Genomic DNA, 15,211 nt, shown 5'->3' on the forward strand with positions numbered 1-15,211 from the left:
CTCTCCGGAGGATCTTCTTGTGATTCCATACCAGCCTGTGATCCTGGCAGTTGAGTCTGTGGAATCAGGAGGAGGAGGAGGAGGAGAAGGAGGAGGGGCCTGGGGAGCATCAGAGGAAGGCTCTGATGAGTTACAGGACTTACAATCTGATGCAGAGCTTGGCCCCTCCACTCGTGCTCAGGCGGACACCCAGCTGTGCTGGGAAGCTGAGTCGGTCTCAGAGGATGCACAGCTGGAAGACCTCAGAGACGCTCACCAGCGCTGACAGGCTACACGAGTAGGACAGAGGGAGGCAATGGGGCGGCTCCAAGGGAGAAAGAGAAAGCAGCGAGAAGCCATGCCTTGGGGGCCGCATAACAAAAAGGGAAGGTGTGGGCAGGGCTGGTTGCTGGAGGCAACCATTTGCAAAGGACTTTGGTGTCAAGGGATCATGTTTTGTTTGCTTTGTGAACAATTCCTTGCTTGACTCGTGCTTTTGTTTTTGCTTTTGAATATTCTTCCGTCGGAAACGTGTTCTGTTGCTTTGGGGACAATGATCAGGTCTGTAACTCAAATAAAAAGGGTTTGTTTTTCCAGCCTAGGGTTAAAAAAGGGGTTGTCTTTGTGAAGTAACAAGGACGTGCGTAGGCTGGGACAGAACAGATCTGGAGGCTGTGTGGTAGAGCACGGCTTCCGCGGCCTCCCAAAATTACACAAGAACAGGGCTTGCTTTCCAGAACAACTGTCTTTAGACGTCATAGGTCTGAGGAGTACCCCTGTCCCTCGGCCCACGGCTTGACTGTTGAACGAACCCTTCCCCTCCCCAAACTCCTAATGCAGGTCTACTGGGAAAACGGCGCTCAGATCACCTCCCCACACGACAAGGAGATCCTGAAATGCATCGAGGAGTGCGTCGAGCCGTGGAACGACTCCTGGAACGAAAACTTGGTGGACTGCAGCCCCCTGACTCAAGATCCTCTGCAGAAAATCTGTGCGAGCTACATGGAGGATCTGGAAAAGATCTGCTACCACCGGTAAGAAAGTGGATCCTGCTGGCGGGTGCTGCCGCCGGCACAATTCCCGCGTTTTGAAGAGGAGAAACACAATCTTCGGAGAAGGAAGGTGCATTTACCTGCAGTCGCAGGTGCCAAGATCAAATAATATTTTAGGTCATGGATAAAACTGCCTGGTGCTGTTTTTCCAAACACCGTCTCGTCAGCGCTGCAAACATGGGATGTTTTTGCTCTGACAATATAAGAGGCAGCCTTTTCCCTTTCAGCTGTTTTGCTTTTGAATGAAATGAAGCTGGGGGGAGGAGAATGCTACCCCGGTTGTTGTTTTTTTAAATAAGAGAAGGAATGGCGCGAAATAGAACGGAAGCGAAGCTTTGCGTGTTAAACTAATTGGAGAATGTGATTTAGGACGTTTAAATTAAGGGAGGGAATTGTGTTTGATACGATGGGTTCAGAGCAGGGAGAATTCAGATTCTGGCATCCTTCCATGCCGTGCCGACGTCTTGTTCTCATTATTATAGACTTTTTAGAATAAACAATGCCTGAAGGATCATTTGAAGTGTTTCACTAGTCGGAACCATGACACCCTCACTGCATGGTTTGATGACACTTCCCATCAGGAGATAACTGATGTGTCAACGCCGCTAACATCGGATGTTCTCACTTTGACAACATATGGAGATGCCGCCATTTTCCTTCTTCTGTTTTACTTTTAGAATTAGAGTTAGAATTAGATGATGCTGAGGGGAAGAAGGTGCGTGAGACTTTAGCTAGACATAACAAGGCTGAACCTAGCATGAGAACCAAGGTTATCAAAATAAGAGATGATAAAGAATTGGCGGGCTGGAGAACTGGAGGGGAAGCCTGCCTTTCAAACTAATTGGGGAATGTGATTTATGACTGCTAATTGGAGGAGGGAATTACACTTTGTTACTTTGTGCTCAGGGGAGGGGAATTCAGATTTTGGCTTCCACTGTGTTAGTGCCGATGCTATGCTACTCAAATAAAGATCCTTTAAGGCAGGGCTTTTCAACCTTGTCACCCATTGTACCACTTTTGGGATATGGCAACATCCAAGTACCACCAGTCGCCTAGCAAAGTGTCAAAAACTTCATGACCCAAAAAAAAGTAAGTTTTTATCCCATCACCCCCTCTGCTGGGTGGTTGCAGCAGGTTTTGGTCACTTCACATGACCCTGGGACACTGTGACCGTCATAAATAGGAATCAGTTGCCAAGCATCTGAATGTAAATCACAAGACCCTGGAGATGCTGCAACATTCCAGCTTATCGGCGTTTCTTCCGGGCTCAGCAGACATGCCAGGATCAGCGTTGAGCTCCAGCTGGTTCTTGGCGCTGATCCTGGTGCTTCCGCTGATCCCCGACAGCTGTGCAGCTCCAGCCATCTCTCGCTCAGGCTTGTGCGGTGCTACCTCATTCCCCTCCCCTGCTACCACTTTTCTAGGATGGTCACGTACCACCTGCCAGGTGCCGATGTACCACAGGTGGTACCCGTACCACTGGTTGAAAAGCCCTGCTTTAAGGCAAACAACGCCTCAAAGTTCTTTGAAGAGTTTCATCTGTTGGAAACATGACATGATATTTCTGTTTTCCCTGAACTTCAACCGTAACGTGTGTCACGCCAGGGCTGTTGCTTGGGAACCGCCTTCCTCTTTATTTTGTTGATTACATGTTTAACCCGCCTTTATTAATTTTATGAATAACTTTAAGTGTTGAACATACCCAGTACTCCTTCCTCCTCCTATTTTCCCCACAACAGCAACCCTATGAGGTAGGTTGTGCTGAGAGAGAGAGACTGGTTGACCGTGGGGAGGCTGCAGCGGTCGTAAGCGTGAAAAAAAAGAAGTCATGCGTCATTTTTTTCATTGCTGTTGTAACTTTGAAGAGTCATGAAATGAATGGTTGTAACTCGAGGACCAACTGTAGGTAGCAGTGAAGGAGAATATTTGTGGCTCAGGGTTGAAATGAGGGGTCCTTGGTGCTCTCTGAGCTTGCTTGTTTTCTTGCAGACGTTTCATGACCCAACTAGGGAACATCATCAGTGTTAGAAGGGAGGAGTGTGAGGAGGAGGAGGAGGACTGTGGGGTCCTTGGTGCCCTCTGAGCTGGGTGCTTTTTTGCAGACGTTTCCTGACCCAACTAGGGAACATCATCAGGGCTAGAAAGGAGGAGAAGGAAGGAAGGAAGGAAGGAAGGAAGGAAGGAAGGAAGGAAGGAAGGAAGGAAGGAAGGAAGGAAGGAAGGAAGGAGAGAACTGTGGGGTCCTTGGTGCTCTCTGAGCTGGGTGGTTTCCTTGCAGACGTTTCATGACCCAACTAGGGAACATCATCAGTGCTAGAAGGGAGGAGGAGGAGGGGAAGGAAGGAAGGAAGGAAGGAAGGAAGGAAGGAAGGAAGGAAGGAAGGAAGGAAGGAAGGAAGGAAGGAAGGAAGGAAGGACTGTGGGGTCCTTGGTGCTCTCTGAGCTTGCTCATTTTCTTGCAGATGTTTCATGACCCAACTAGGGAACATCATCAATGCAAGGAGGGAGAAGGAAGAGGAAGGAAAGGAAGGAAGGAAGGAAGGAAGGAAGGAAGGAAGGAAGGAAGGAAGGAAGGAAGGAAGGAAGGAAGGAAGGAAGGACAGACTGTGGGACCTTTGGTGCTCTCTGAGCTGGGTGGTTTTCTTGCAGACGTTTCATGACCCAACTAGGGAACATCATCAGTGCTAGAAGGGAGAAGGAAGAGGAAGGAAGGAAGGAAGGAAGGAAGGAAGGAAGGAAGGAAGGAAGGAAGGAAGGAGGGGTCCTTGGTGCTCTCTGAGCTTGGCTGTTTCCTTGCAGACATTTCCTGACCCAACTAGGGAACATCATCAGTGCTAGAAGGGAGAGGGGCTTGCAGAATGGAGGAGGAGGATAAAGGGGTGAGGAGGAGGAGGAGGACGATGACGACGACGACCATTGTGGGATCCTTGGTGGTCTCTGAGCTTGCTGGTTTTCTTGGAGACGTTTCATGACCCTAACTACTGTAGGTAACCTCATCAGTGCTAGTAAGGAGTGCTGTTTGCTGTCAGTTTACATTCGGTGGTGTCTTGCCTATCTGGGGTGGGAGGGGGCCGGTCTTAGAGATTCTTTGGTTGGGCTGTTAACTGATGGCTCTTTGGCATTTTCTTGATTGGGGTCCTGCTTGCTTGATGGTTAGTCTGAAGTTGGCCTTGGAGTTAGTCGATGGTGCTCTGAGTGCTGGAGTCTTTTTTCCTCTTTTGGGCTGGTGGACTGTCTCTTTTGCATAGTCTGTAGATGTTGTTAAGGTCTACGTGTCTGTCGACGGCTGATTTGTCCGAGTGCCAGGCTTCTAGAAATTCCCTGGCGTTTTTTTTTTTTTTTTTTTGGATTGGACAGGGACCAACTGCAGGTTAGTCCCGGTGAAGCGGAGAGCCTGGTTGCATTCGACTTGCAGCCTACATTTCTGCAGCCCAGCCTGGAGGAAGTCGGCTCCTCTGCTGCTCTTTTCGTGCAAATTCTCCCCCCCCCCAGTTGCCCTCTCAGGCTTTCTTCCTGCCGTTTTCTCCATTGCAGGGAGCTGAACCCAAAGACCCCCTTGAAGTTTGTGCACACCTCTTTCCACGGGGTGGGACACGACTACGTGCAGCTGGCTTTCCAGGCCTTTGGCTTCCAGCCCCCCATTCCGGTCCCCGAACAAAAAGATCCGGATCCAGATTTTTCCACGGTCAAATGTCCCAATCCCGAAGAAGGAGAATCGGTGTTGGTAGGTTTTGCCTTCGCAGCACGTCTCTGGGCTACAGGAATTAGGGGGCGGGGGGGGCGTGTTTGCCTTCTCCAAGGAGATCAGCTGGGGTCAACGCTCTGATACGGCTCTTTCGCATGGCGACTCTTCCAGGAACTGTCTTTGCGGCTGGCGGAGAAAGAGGGAGCGCGAGTGGTCGTGGCTACGGATCCTGATGCGGACAGGCTAGCGGTGGCCGAACAACAGGAAACGTGAGTGGCTAAGGAGGTGCCCGTGGCTTGACCGTTGGTCTGGTTAAACCTTTTTACCTTGTCCCCTTTCTTCCTCAGTGGCCGCTGGAAAGTCTTCACCGGGAACGAGCTGGCCGCTTTGTTTGGCTGGTGGATGTTTACTTGTTGGAAAGAAAATTGTCCCAAGGAAGCCGACGTGAAGAACGTTTACATGTTGGCCACCACCGTCTCCTCCAAAATCCTCCGGGCCATCGCTCTCAAGGAAGGATTTCATTTTGAAGTGAGTGGTGGTGGGGGTCCGGCGTCTCCTCTTTGGCGCCGTGCTCCTGAGTGGCCTCGGGGCATCCGAGAGGGAAGCCTTGAGATGTTTGGAGGAGGGTCATTCAATCCTGATCACCGGTCACCCTGGTTACTGCCACGACAGTCATGTTTGTAGCACCGGAACGCTGTTCGGTCGAAAGGCTTTTTTCTGTCCCAGCCCACGTGAGTCCTGGTTATGCTCACAAGGAGAAACCCCTCTTCCAAGAAACAGGCAGGAAAAAACCAAAACCCCTTTTATTCTCACAGACCTGAGTCAGTGTCCAAGGCAAACAAACCCAGTCCACAGAAACTCCATCCTCAACACGAACGGCGGCCTTCGGCAACCAGCACTTCCCACACCTTCCCTTTTATAATTCAGCCCAGGCCTGGCTTCCTGAGGCCTTCTCCTTTGCCTTTGGAGCCACCCCATTGCCTTCCTCTGTCCTACTCGCTTCTCTTGCCGGCGCTTTCGTGCATCCTGGATTTGTCCCAGCTGTGCTTCGTCTCTGTCCAACTCAGGCTCCCAGCACAGCTGCGTCTCAGCCTGAGGGCGAGTAGAGGGGCTGGGCTCTTCGTCCAACTGTACGTCTTGGAGCTCCTCAGAGCCTTCCTCTGATTCTACTGTCACTCCAGGAGCCTCCTCCTCATCTGATTGCTCGGACCCAGCTGCCGGATCCACGGGCTGGCGAGGAATCACAACAGGCTTGAACAGCGACATCACCGTTGCCTGGGGAAGCCTCATTGGGGGCTCCTTTCACGTCCCCATTAAGTCGCCCACCTACCTACTCACGGTTGCCTGCTTCTGAACTGTTGGGTCGGCAGGACCCGGAGTGTGTGACGGCAGCTCACCTTGTCTATGGCAGCAACCAGGTCTCAAACGGGTGCCTGCTAATCGTCAGCCCAACATCCTAACCACATGAGCCCCCGAGATCCTCAGTCGTGCTTATAAAACACAGGTTCCTCCTACAGTTTGGTCCCAAACTGAGTCCCCCCCAAGACTTGGTGATGGTGCGTGATTTTTGTTTGTGTGTGTGTGTTTGGGGAATACCTGCCTGTGAGCAACCACTGGCCACATCTGCTGTGAGCAGGAATCCTCAGAACTGCCATGGATCGTGGCCCTCAACCCCAGCAGTTTCCTGCACATGCAGGTAGCCCTCAGCTTACAGCCATTCGTTTAGTGACCATTCAAAGTTATAGTGGCATTGAAAAAAAAGCGACTTAGGACCAGTTTTCACAGTGGGAGCATCCCCGCGGTCACGGGATCAGAGTTGTCACGTGATCTCCCTTTTGTGACCTTCCAACAAGCTAACTCAACGGGGAAGCCAGATCCACTTAACAACCGGGTCCTAATAGCTGCAGTGATTCGCTTAACAACCGTGGCAAGAAAGGTCGTAAAACTGAGCAAAACTCACTCAACAGCTGTCTCTCTCTTAGCAGTGGAAATTTTGGGGTCAAGTCTGGTCATAAGTCAAGGACCCTCTGTATTTGTTAGGAGGCCTGGCTGAACTCAATGGGGTTTACTCTCAAGTCAATGTAACACGCCCAGAGGTTTAAGGTTGCCTGTGCTGTGCCAGGCCTGGTGGACTGAATCCCTCGGTGAAGCCGGCTCGCCGCGGCGTGTGAGCCACCCCTGTACGGTCTTCTGAAAGATGCATCTCTCTGTCTCATTTCAGGAGACCCTCCCCGGCTTCAAATGGATCGGCAGCAGGGTTAAGGATCTCGTGGACAGCGGCAAAGAAGTCCTTTTTGCCTTCGAAGAATCCATTGGTAAGAGCTGGCCTGTTGTGGCGTCCTCCTCCTCCTCCTCCTCCTATTCCAGAGCAAATACTTAACGAGATTTCTCCCAGCATTTTTAATCCCAAACTAGAACTTTTTGGAAGTAGCTGTTTTGTTTTGTTTTTTGGTTCCCTCAGGTTTGTAAGTCTCACTTTATCTACACAGCTGTTCTCTATTGTTAAAAGTTTTGAAGGTCACAAGTCAAGATTAGTTTTTTGCCCCCAGATTTTACCATGACTGTCATACTCCTCATCCACCAGTAGGTGTCAGCACTGGTTCATTTTTCAGATTTTATTCCTCCATGAAAGGTTCAATTCTCCACTTCTGTTAGCAAAAGGGTGGGGCAAAAAACCCCTCCTTCTCTCCCAAAGGGTTTTTTTTGCTTCTTGGGAATTTCTCCCCTTCAGGAAAGTTGATAGGTAGGATAGAGAAAATCAATGTTCTTACCCAGATTCAAGCACGTTGTTTACGATCAGCTTAAAATAGCACTTTTGACTTCGGTTGCTCATGGCTTGGGCTAGTCCAGGGCTAGGCAACCTTGGCTCTTTTATGACTCGTGGACTTCAACTCCCAGAATTCCTGAGCCAGCCATGCTGAGGGGAAAGGGAGAGTTTCCCAGCTGAGCCATGCTGGCTCAGGAATTCTGGGAGTTGAAGTCCACAAGTCATGAAAGGGACCATAGTTCCCCCATGCTGGCTCAGGAATTCTGGGAGTTGAAGTCCACCAGTCATGAAGGGGCCATAGTTCCCCCATGCTGGCTCAGGAATTCTGGGAGTTGAAGTCCACGAGTCATGAGGGGGCCATAGTTCCCCCATGCTGGCTCAGGAATTCTGGGAGTTGAAGTCCACCAGTCATGAAGGGGCCATAGTTCCCCCATGCTGGCTCAGGAATTCTGGGAGTTGAAGTCCACCAGTCATGAAGGGGCCAAAGTTTCCCCCTGCTGGCTGAGGAATTCTGGGAGTTGAAGTCCACCAGTCATAAAAGAGCCAAGGTTGCCTACCCTGGGCTAGACTCTGGAGTTAGGCTAGCCTTTCTCGTGTTGTTTCTGGAAGGCTTCCCCTGGACCAATCAGGTCGACCCCCGTCTCTCCGAGTTCCCTGGGACTTCCTTCCTTCATTGCCACCTCTCCCGGGTGGCCTCTGGCCCATTTAGGGTCCCCTAACAGGGCCAGCTGTGGGTCATCTTCATCCACGCTGTCAGGCTCACACAGCTGGGTCTGCGTAGTAACCAAATGAGAGGGGCCTGGCTGAGAGCTCTGCGAAGCCTCAGAACTGTCCTCTGCAGGCTCTTCAAAACCCCCCTCCTCCTCCTCCTCTGAATCGTCTGACCCAACTGCCGAACCCACAGGCTGACCTTGAATCACAACACCACTCTCTGCACTGCCTTCCTGTCCGAAGCAGGGATGCTTCCAAACCAGACTGTGGTGCCGTATGACAGGATGCTCTCGATCGTCCCTCTGTAGAAAGTGGTCAGGACAGGGGAAGGAAGATGTGCTTTTCTCATGCGACGCAGAAAATGCAGGCGCTTCTGTGCCATGTCCTGGATGGAGGGGAGGGAACTGCCAAGGATCTTTTCTGCCGTCCTCACCACTCTGCACCGCCTTCCTGTTTGAAGCAGGGATGCTTCCAAACCGGACTATGATGCCATATGATAGGATGCTCTCGATTTTCTCCCCCTGTAGAAAGTGGTCAGGACAGGGGGAAAAGCCGGTGCTTGGAAATTGTTTCTGAAAAAAGGTCCCTTGGAAAAATTGAGGGCGCTAACATTGCCCATCTCTGCAGTGCTTTAAAGCAGCTGCATCTTTCCCTGGGTTCACACGGCAGCCGTAGAGGGGCAGCTGGGCAAAATTGAGGCTGCTTAGAAGGGCTGAAAAAATGGGCCCTTGCTTATCGGTTGTAAAGGAGCTTTTCCAGATTATTTCTGAAGCCCTGCACAGTTCTGCCCGCTAAGCAGGCAGCAATTTTTAGGCTGGGATGTGCACAGTTTGTGGCGGCTGTCAGCACTGAACGTAATTGTTACGCCGAATGTATAGTTTTCCAAGTCACCAGGAGTCAGCTACGTATGAGTTAGGCTGATGTATACATTTGTTTAATGATCAGCAAATAAATGCATTCTCAGGAACGCTCAGTGACTCCTCCGGATGTCTTTTGGTTAAAATTATTTCATCTTGGCAGAATCCTTGGGAAAGTCTGTCTCTTTTCACCTTGTCCCTAGTTTGGGATGGCATACTCAGCCAGTAAGCATGAAAATACAGGCTTATCATTGATTGATTTACTTATTTATTCCATTTCTATCGCCTCCCATCTCAACGAACGACTCTGGGCTTCTCAGTAAAATCAATAAAAATAAATGAAAATGATCCCAGAATTTTGCCGACGCGGTCGCCACGGACGTTTGGAAGGTGAGCTCTGTCTTCCACGTCCAATTTTGCACCGCTGGGGGACCCTGGAAAGCGACTTCCGGTTTGCCGAAAATGATCCCAGAATTCTGCTATTCCTCTCTTTTTTTTTTTTTAGCCATTGTTCATTTACGGGGTTTAATTTTTCAAGCTTGAGGGCTGCTATAATCGACAAACTGCTATCCTTTGAACTGGATGTGTTTGGTTTTCAGGCTTCATGTGCGGCACCTCCGTGCTGGACAAAGATGGCGTCAGCGCGGCTGTGGTCATAGCAGAAATGGCCACCTGGCTGGACACCAAGGGCCAAACGCTGGCCCACCAGCTAACGGAGATCTATAAAACGTAAGTCCTTGGCTGTCCTGGATTCAGGACATGCAAACGGCAGCAGAGGGAACTTTTTTATTGCGTAACTGGAACACACGTTCACATAGGCACGCTGCTTGTTCTTTGGTAGCTGCTAAGAGATTCTGCCTAGTGACATGGCCTGCTCAGAAAAAAATTCAAAGTGGACCAGCTTGGAATAGATCTAAATGGATCCAAAGTCCCAAAGGTGTCCCCCCGCCCAAAAAAAAGGTAACTGGACTTGCTCGGATGCTTGGGGAAAAAATCCAAGGAAAAATCAAGAAAGTTCCAGTTGCCTTTAAAAAAAAAAAGCACCTTTGGGACAATCGTGACCCGGATGATTGAGACTCTCCATAGACAATAGATAGAATAACAGAGTTGGAAGGGACCTCGGAGGTCTTCTAGTCCAACCCTTTGCTCAGGCAGGAAACCTTATCCCTTTTCAGACAAAGGGCTGTCCAGTCTCTTCTTGAAAACCCTCCCTTGATGGAGCAGCCACAACTGATCAGGGAGAGATTTAGCCTGGAAATAAGGAGAAATTTCCTGACAGGGAGGACAATCAACCAGTGGAACAGAAATTGCCTTCAGATGCTTGTGGGTGCTTCAGCACTGCAGGTTTTTAAGAAGAGACTGGACAGCCATTTGTCAGAAATGATGTAGGGACTCCTGCTTGGGCAAGGGGCTGGACTAGATGACCTACAAGGTCCCTTCCAACTATTCTAGTCTAGTCTAATCTAGTCTAATTTCCATTTCTATTCTATTCTATTCTATTCCTATTCTATTCTGTAATTCTGTTCTATTCTGTAATTCTATTGTATTCTGTAATTTTATTCTCTGTTCTGTAATACTAGTCTATTCTGTTCATATTCTATTCTGTTCATGTTCTGTTCTATTGTATTCTGTAATTTTATTCTGCAATTCTATTCTGCAATTCTGTTCTATTCCATATTTATTCTATTCTATTCTATTCTATTCATTATTCTGTAATAGTAGTCTAGTCTAATCTGTTCATATTCTATTCTATTCTATTCTATTCTATTCTATTCTATTCTGTATTTTCTATTCTATTCTATTCTAGTCTGTTCTTCTATTATTGGCATAGGCTCGCCTGCTCGAGCTGGGGGCTGGACTAGAAGACCTCCAAGGTCCCTTACAACTTCTCTTCTCTTCTCTTCTCTTCTCTTCTCTTCTCTTCTCTTCTCTTCTCTTCTCTCCTCTCCTCTCCTCTCCTCTCCTCTCCTCTCCTATCCTATCCTATCCTATCCTATCCTATCCTATCCTATCCTATCCTATCCTATCCTATCCTTTCCCTTGATTAATTGTTCTCACTGCCATTTCTGTCCTGCCTTCTGATAGGTACGGCTACCACATTTCGAAAACCTCCTACTTCCTGTGTTACGATCCCCCTACAATCAAAAGGATATTTGAAAGGCTCCGAAACTTTGATATGCCTGATTCGTACCCGACCTCTTGCGGGACCTATAGTATTCTCCATGTCCGGGATGTCACCACCGGCTACGACAGCAGCCAGTTAAAGAAAAAATCGGTAAGCTGGTTTCCGTCTTTCGGCGCCAAGTGACCGAAGCTTTAGGTTTGGCTAGTTCTGGAAAGGTTTAATTTCTTCTTTGAAACGAGCTCTTTTGCAACTTCCTTCCCTTTTTACGTGTGCTCTAGGGCAGAGGCCCCCAACCTTTGGGGCACCAGGGACCGCTTCCGTGGGGAGAGGTTTTTCCACGGACTGGAGGGTGCGTGGTTTTGTGTGCTGCCTGCATCCACCGGACCGGGCTTTGCTTGTTTGTGTGGACCGGTTGCTGGCATGCCGCGGCCCGGTACCATCCACGGACCGGGATTTGGTGACTCCTACTCTAGAGAAGTGCCTTCTGTTTAAAATTAGAGTGCTTGTAAATATTTCCTCTCTTTTTCCCCTTAATATGTACTGCCTCTTATTTAAGTTAACACAATTTTTTATTCTAACAATCAAATCAAAACAACTTTCTTACATTTATCAATAGTTTTTCATTTGTGTGTATCTTGTTTTAAGACTCAATCTATTAGACCAGGGGTGTCAAACTCAATTTCATTGAGGGCCGCATCAGCATTGGGGTTGCCCTCAGGGGGCCGGGTGGGTATGGCCAGGGTGGGTGTGGCCTACTGGGTGGGCATGGCTAAAGTGCGTATGGCCTACTGGGTGGGCGTGGCCAGCTCTACATCGTTGGCATCAAGGGTGCCTATGGGGGCCTGGGCAGGAGTGGGACAGATCTGAGGGTCTCTGGCAGAAGGAGGGTCTCTGGGCAAGGCATTGGGGGCCGTTCCCTCACTGTTTCCAGGATGGCTTTGCGGGCCACATGAAACCACTTCGCGGTCCGGATCCGGCCCCCGGGCCTTGTGTTTGACATGTCTGCACTAGAGTAAGCTTAATGAAATACACTGCCTCTATCAGTAAATGTTTCATCAAATTTTGAATATATTTTTTAAAATCACATAGTTCCAGATACTATTAATGAAAACAAAATATTTATATTATGGCAATACTGAATATATTATAGGAGGCATTTTAAATAATTCCTGCAATATAATAATAGGATAGAGCAGGGGCAGGCAACCTTGGCTCTTTTATGACTTGTGGACTTCAACTCCCAGAATTCCTGAGCCAGCTATGCTGAGGGGAAAGAGAGGTTTCCAAGTCCATGCTGGCTCAGGAATTCTGGGAGTTGAAGTCCATGAGTCATAAAAGAGCCAAGGTTGCCTACCCCTGGGATAGTGGATAACAAAAAGGTACAAAATGTCTGAGCGAAGTATAGCAATTAAAAGTGAACTTTTTCAAATATTTTTCATTTTTCAGATATATTTGAAACAAGGCAATAAAGCAACAATCCTAATGAAAGATAAGCAAAATGTTAAAATAAATTCCTTTTTATACTAAAAGTTAGACAGACATTGCAAAGAACATTAATTAGTATAAGCCCTATTTATTTATAAATCTGTGGGCAAAAAATAACTTAGGGCAGGGGTGTCAAACTCAATTTCATTGAGGGCCGCATCAGCATTGTGGTTGCCCTCAGGGGGCTGGGTGAGTATGGCCAGGGTGGGCGTGGCCTACTGGGTGGGCGTGGCCAGAGTGTGTGTGGCCTACTGGGTGGGCGTGGCCAGCTCTACATCGTTCGCATCAAGGGTGCCAATGGGGCCCTGGGCAGGAGTGGGACAGACCTGAGGGTCTCTGGCAGAAGGAGGGTCTCTGGGCCAGGGCCAAGGCAGAGGGGGCCATTCCCTCACTGTTTCCAGGATGGCTTCACGGGCCACATGAAACCATTTCGCGGGCCAGATCTGGCCCCCGGGCCTTGTGTTTGACATGTCTGTATTAGACAATCGATAACCTAGTAACTTTTTTCCCAATTTTAATTCCGTTAATACTCAAATTTAACGTTTCGTATTTATCATTTCCCAATTTTAAATGACCCCAATTCTCTGTATCACAACTCCTCACAAAGTCTGGTGTTCAGGGCACGCGTCCTGTCTTATTTACAATCTCACCATCTACACCAACGAATTGATAATACAGTGTGAATTTCTTGTTTTCTAATAATTTCCAAATACCTTAAATTTAGTAACCGACATATTTTTTTTCCATTTCAAGGTTTCAGCGTGTATTAGTTTGAGATTTGTACTAATGATATTTGCATGAAATTGAATTATTGTTACCCAGCTGCCACATTGCTTTTCAAATATGTAATTGTAAGATTAGAAAACCGATAAATCTTTTTGTAAAAAAATAAAATAAAATTAGGGTGCTCGTCAGTCCGCAAGTATTTGCAACCATTGCAGCATCCTGGGATCACGTGATGATCACCCTTTGTGGCCTTCCCAGCCCGCTTCTGACAACGGGAGAAGCTGGATTTGCTTAATGACTGTGCAGCCCACTTAAACAACTGCTTAACCGTGGGGGCGAAAAAGGTTGTAACAATTGGTTGCAACTCATCTAACAGCTGCCTTTGCTTAGCAGCGGGAATCGTCCCAGTTGCGTTCGTAAGTTGAGGTCTCCTGCACTGCAGATCAGGGGAATGCACGCGCCTCGGCTTATATCCTGCTCTGTAATGCACAAATTAGGTTATCAGGCTGCTGCCCGAATTACATGCAAATCCCAGATTCCTTTGGAGAAATTCCAGATCTGTTCTGTTTCCGCAGAAACCGGCGCCAATTTCCTCTATTCAAAACGCAGTTAGTCTTTGCGTTGGGACCATAACGGAGCATGCCCGTTACGGTTGTAAGTCACGATGGTCGTAAAGTGGATTTTATGACCTTTTTTGTGTGTGGCGGGCGTTAAGCGAATGCCACGGCCGTTAAGTGAACCCACCATTTACTCTGTGCCGCCTTTTGCTGAAAACAAAGTAAATGCCAGATTCCTGGAAAACCGTTGTAAAATGCAGCACCGTGGCCACGGGATGCAGCAAAGGGCTGTCAACGCAGGCTGGCTGCAAAGCACCTCAAGCGCGGTCACATGGCCACAGGGGAAGCTTCACTGTTGGAAGTTCAAATCTGGGTCACGCGTACCTGCACCTAGGTCTGTTGTAACTTTGAAAGTCGTTTAATGATTGGTCTTAAGCCGAGGACTACCTGTAAACCTTCTTAGCCGGTGTTAAGCCTCTGAAGTTCCCTAGAATAGGATGTAATGCAGAGTATAGTAACTGATTTTTACTTCCTTATTCACCTTGCATTTTAAATACACAAAGCATCCAACTGAAATGGACAGCCTGTTTGTTCTAGTGATTAAATCCCCAGCCTAAAGACCAGGCAACAGTGAGTTCTAGTCCCATCTTAGCCATGAAAGCCAGCTGGGTGACCTTGGGCCAATCACCAGGAGACGGTGAATTCTAGTCCTGCCTTAGGCACAAAAGCCAACTGGGTGACTTTAAGCCAATCACTAGGAGACGGTGAGTTCTAGTTACGCCTTAGGCATAAAAGCCAGCTGGGTGACTTTGGGCCAATCACCAGGAGACGGTGAGTTTCTAGTTACGCCTTAGGCACAAAAGCCAACTGGGTGACTTTAAGCCAATCACTAGGAGACGGTGAGTTCTAGTTATGCCTTAGGCATAAAAGCCAGCTGGGTGACTTTGGGCCAATCACTAGGAGATGGTAAATTCTAATCCTGCCTTAGGCACAAAAGCCAACTGGGTGACTTTAGGCCAGTCACTAGGAGACGGTGAGTTCTAGTCCCCGCCTCAGGCATGAAAGCCGGCTAGGTGACTTTGGGCCAATCACTAGGAGACGGTGAGTTCTAGTCCCACCTTAGCACAAAAGCCAGCTGGGTCCAACCCTGGCTCCAGCTCACCTCATTGACTGGTTGTCGTGGGGGAAATAAGAGGAGGGAGGCGTCTTGGATACGTTCCCCGCCTTGTAAAAGGTAACACAGGTGGGATAAAAGTATAGACATAAT

At 48.6% G+C, this 15,211-nt stretch overlaps 1 protein-coding gene across 1 annotated transcript in view; it reads left to right on the forward strand.

Moving 5' to 3' along the window:
- PGM2L1 (phosphoglucomutase 2 like 1) overlaps positions 1-15,211 on the forward strand; it is a gene marked incomplete at its 3' end in the record, with an annotated part of 51,406 nt that overhangs the window by 34,925 nt on the left and 1,270 nt on the right. Inside the window, exons 6-12 of the mRNA XM_083362518.1 lie at positions 820-1,013; positions 4,566-4,755; positions 4,888-4,985; positions 5,064-5,244; positions 6,938-7,031; positions 9,651-9,780; positions 11,137-11,326. Coding sequence (XP_083218644.1) covers positions 820-1,013; positions 4,566-4,755; positions 4,888-4,985; positions 5,064-5,244; positions 6,938-7,031; positions 9,651-9,780; positions 11,137-11,326 — 1,077 coding nt within the window. The remainder of the gene's footprint in view (positions 1-819; positions 1,014-4,565; positions 4,756-4,887; positions 4,986-5,063; positions 5,245-6,937; positions 7,032-9,650; positions 9,781-11,136; positions 11,327-15,211) is intronic.

The sequence above is a fragment of the Vipera ursinii genome (assembly GCF_947247035.1).
Source record: "Vipera ursinii genome assembly, chromosome: 4".
Classification (NCBI taxonomy): Eukaryota; Metazoa; Chordata; class Lepidosauria; order Squamata; family Viperidae; genus Vipera; species Vipera ursinii.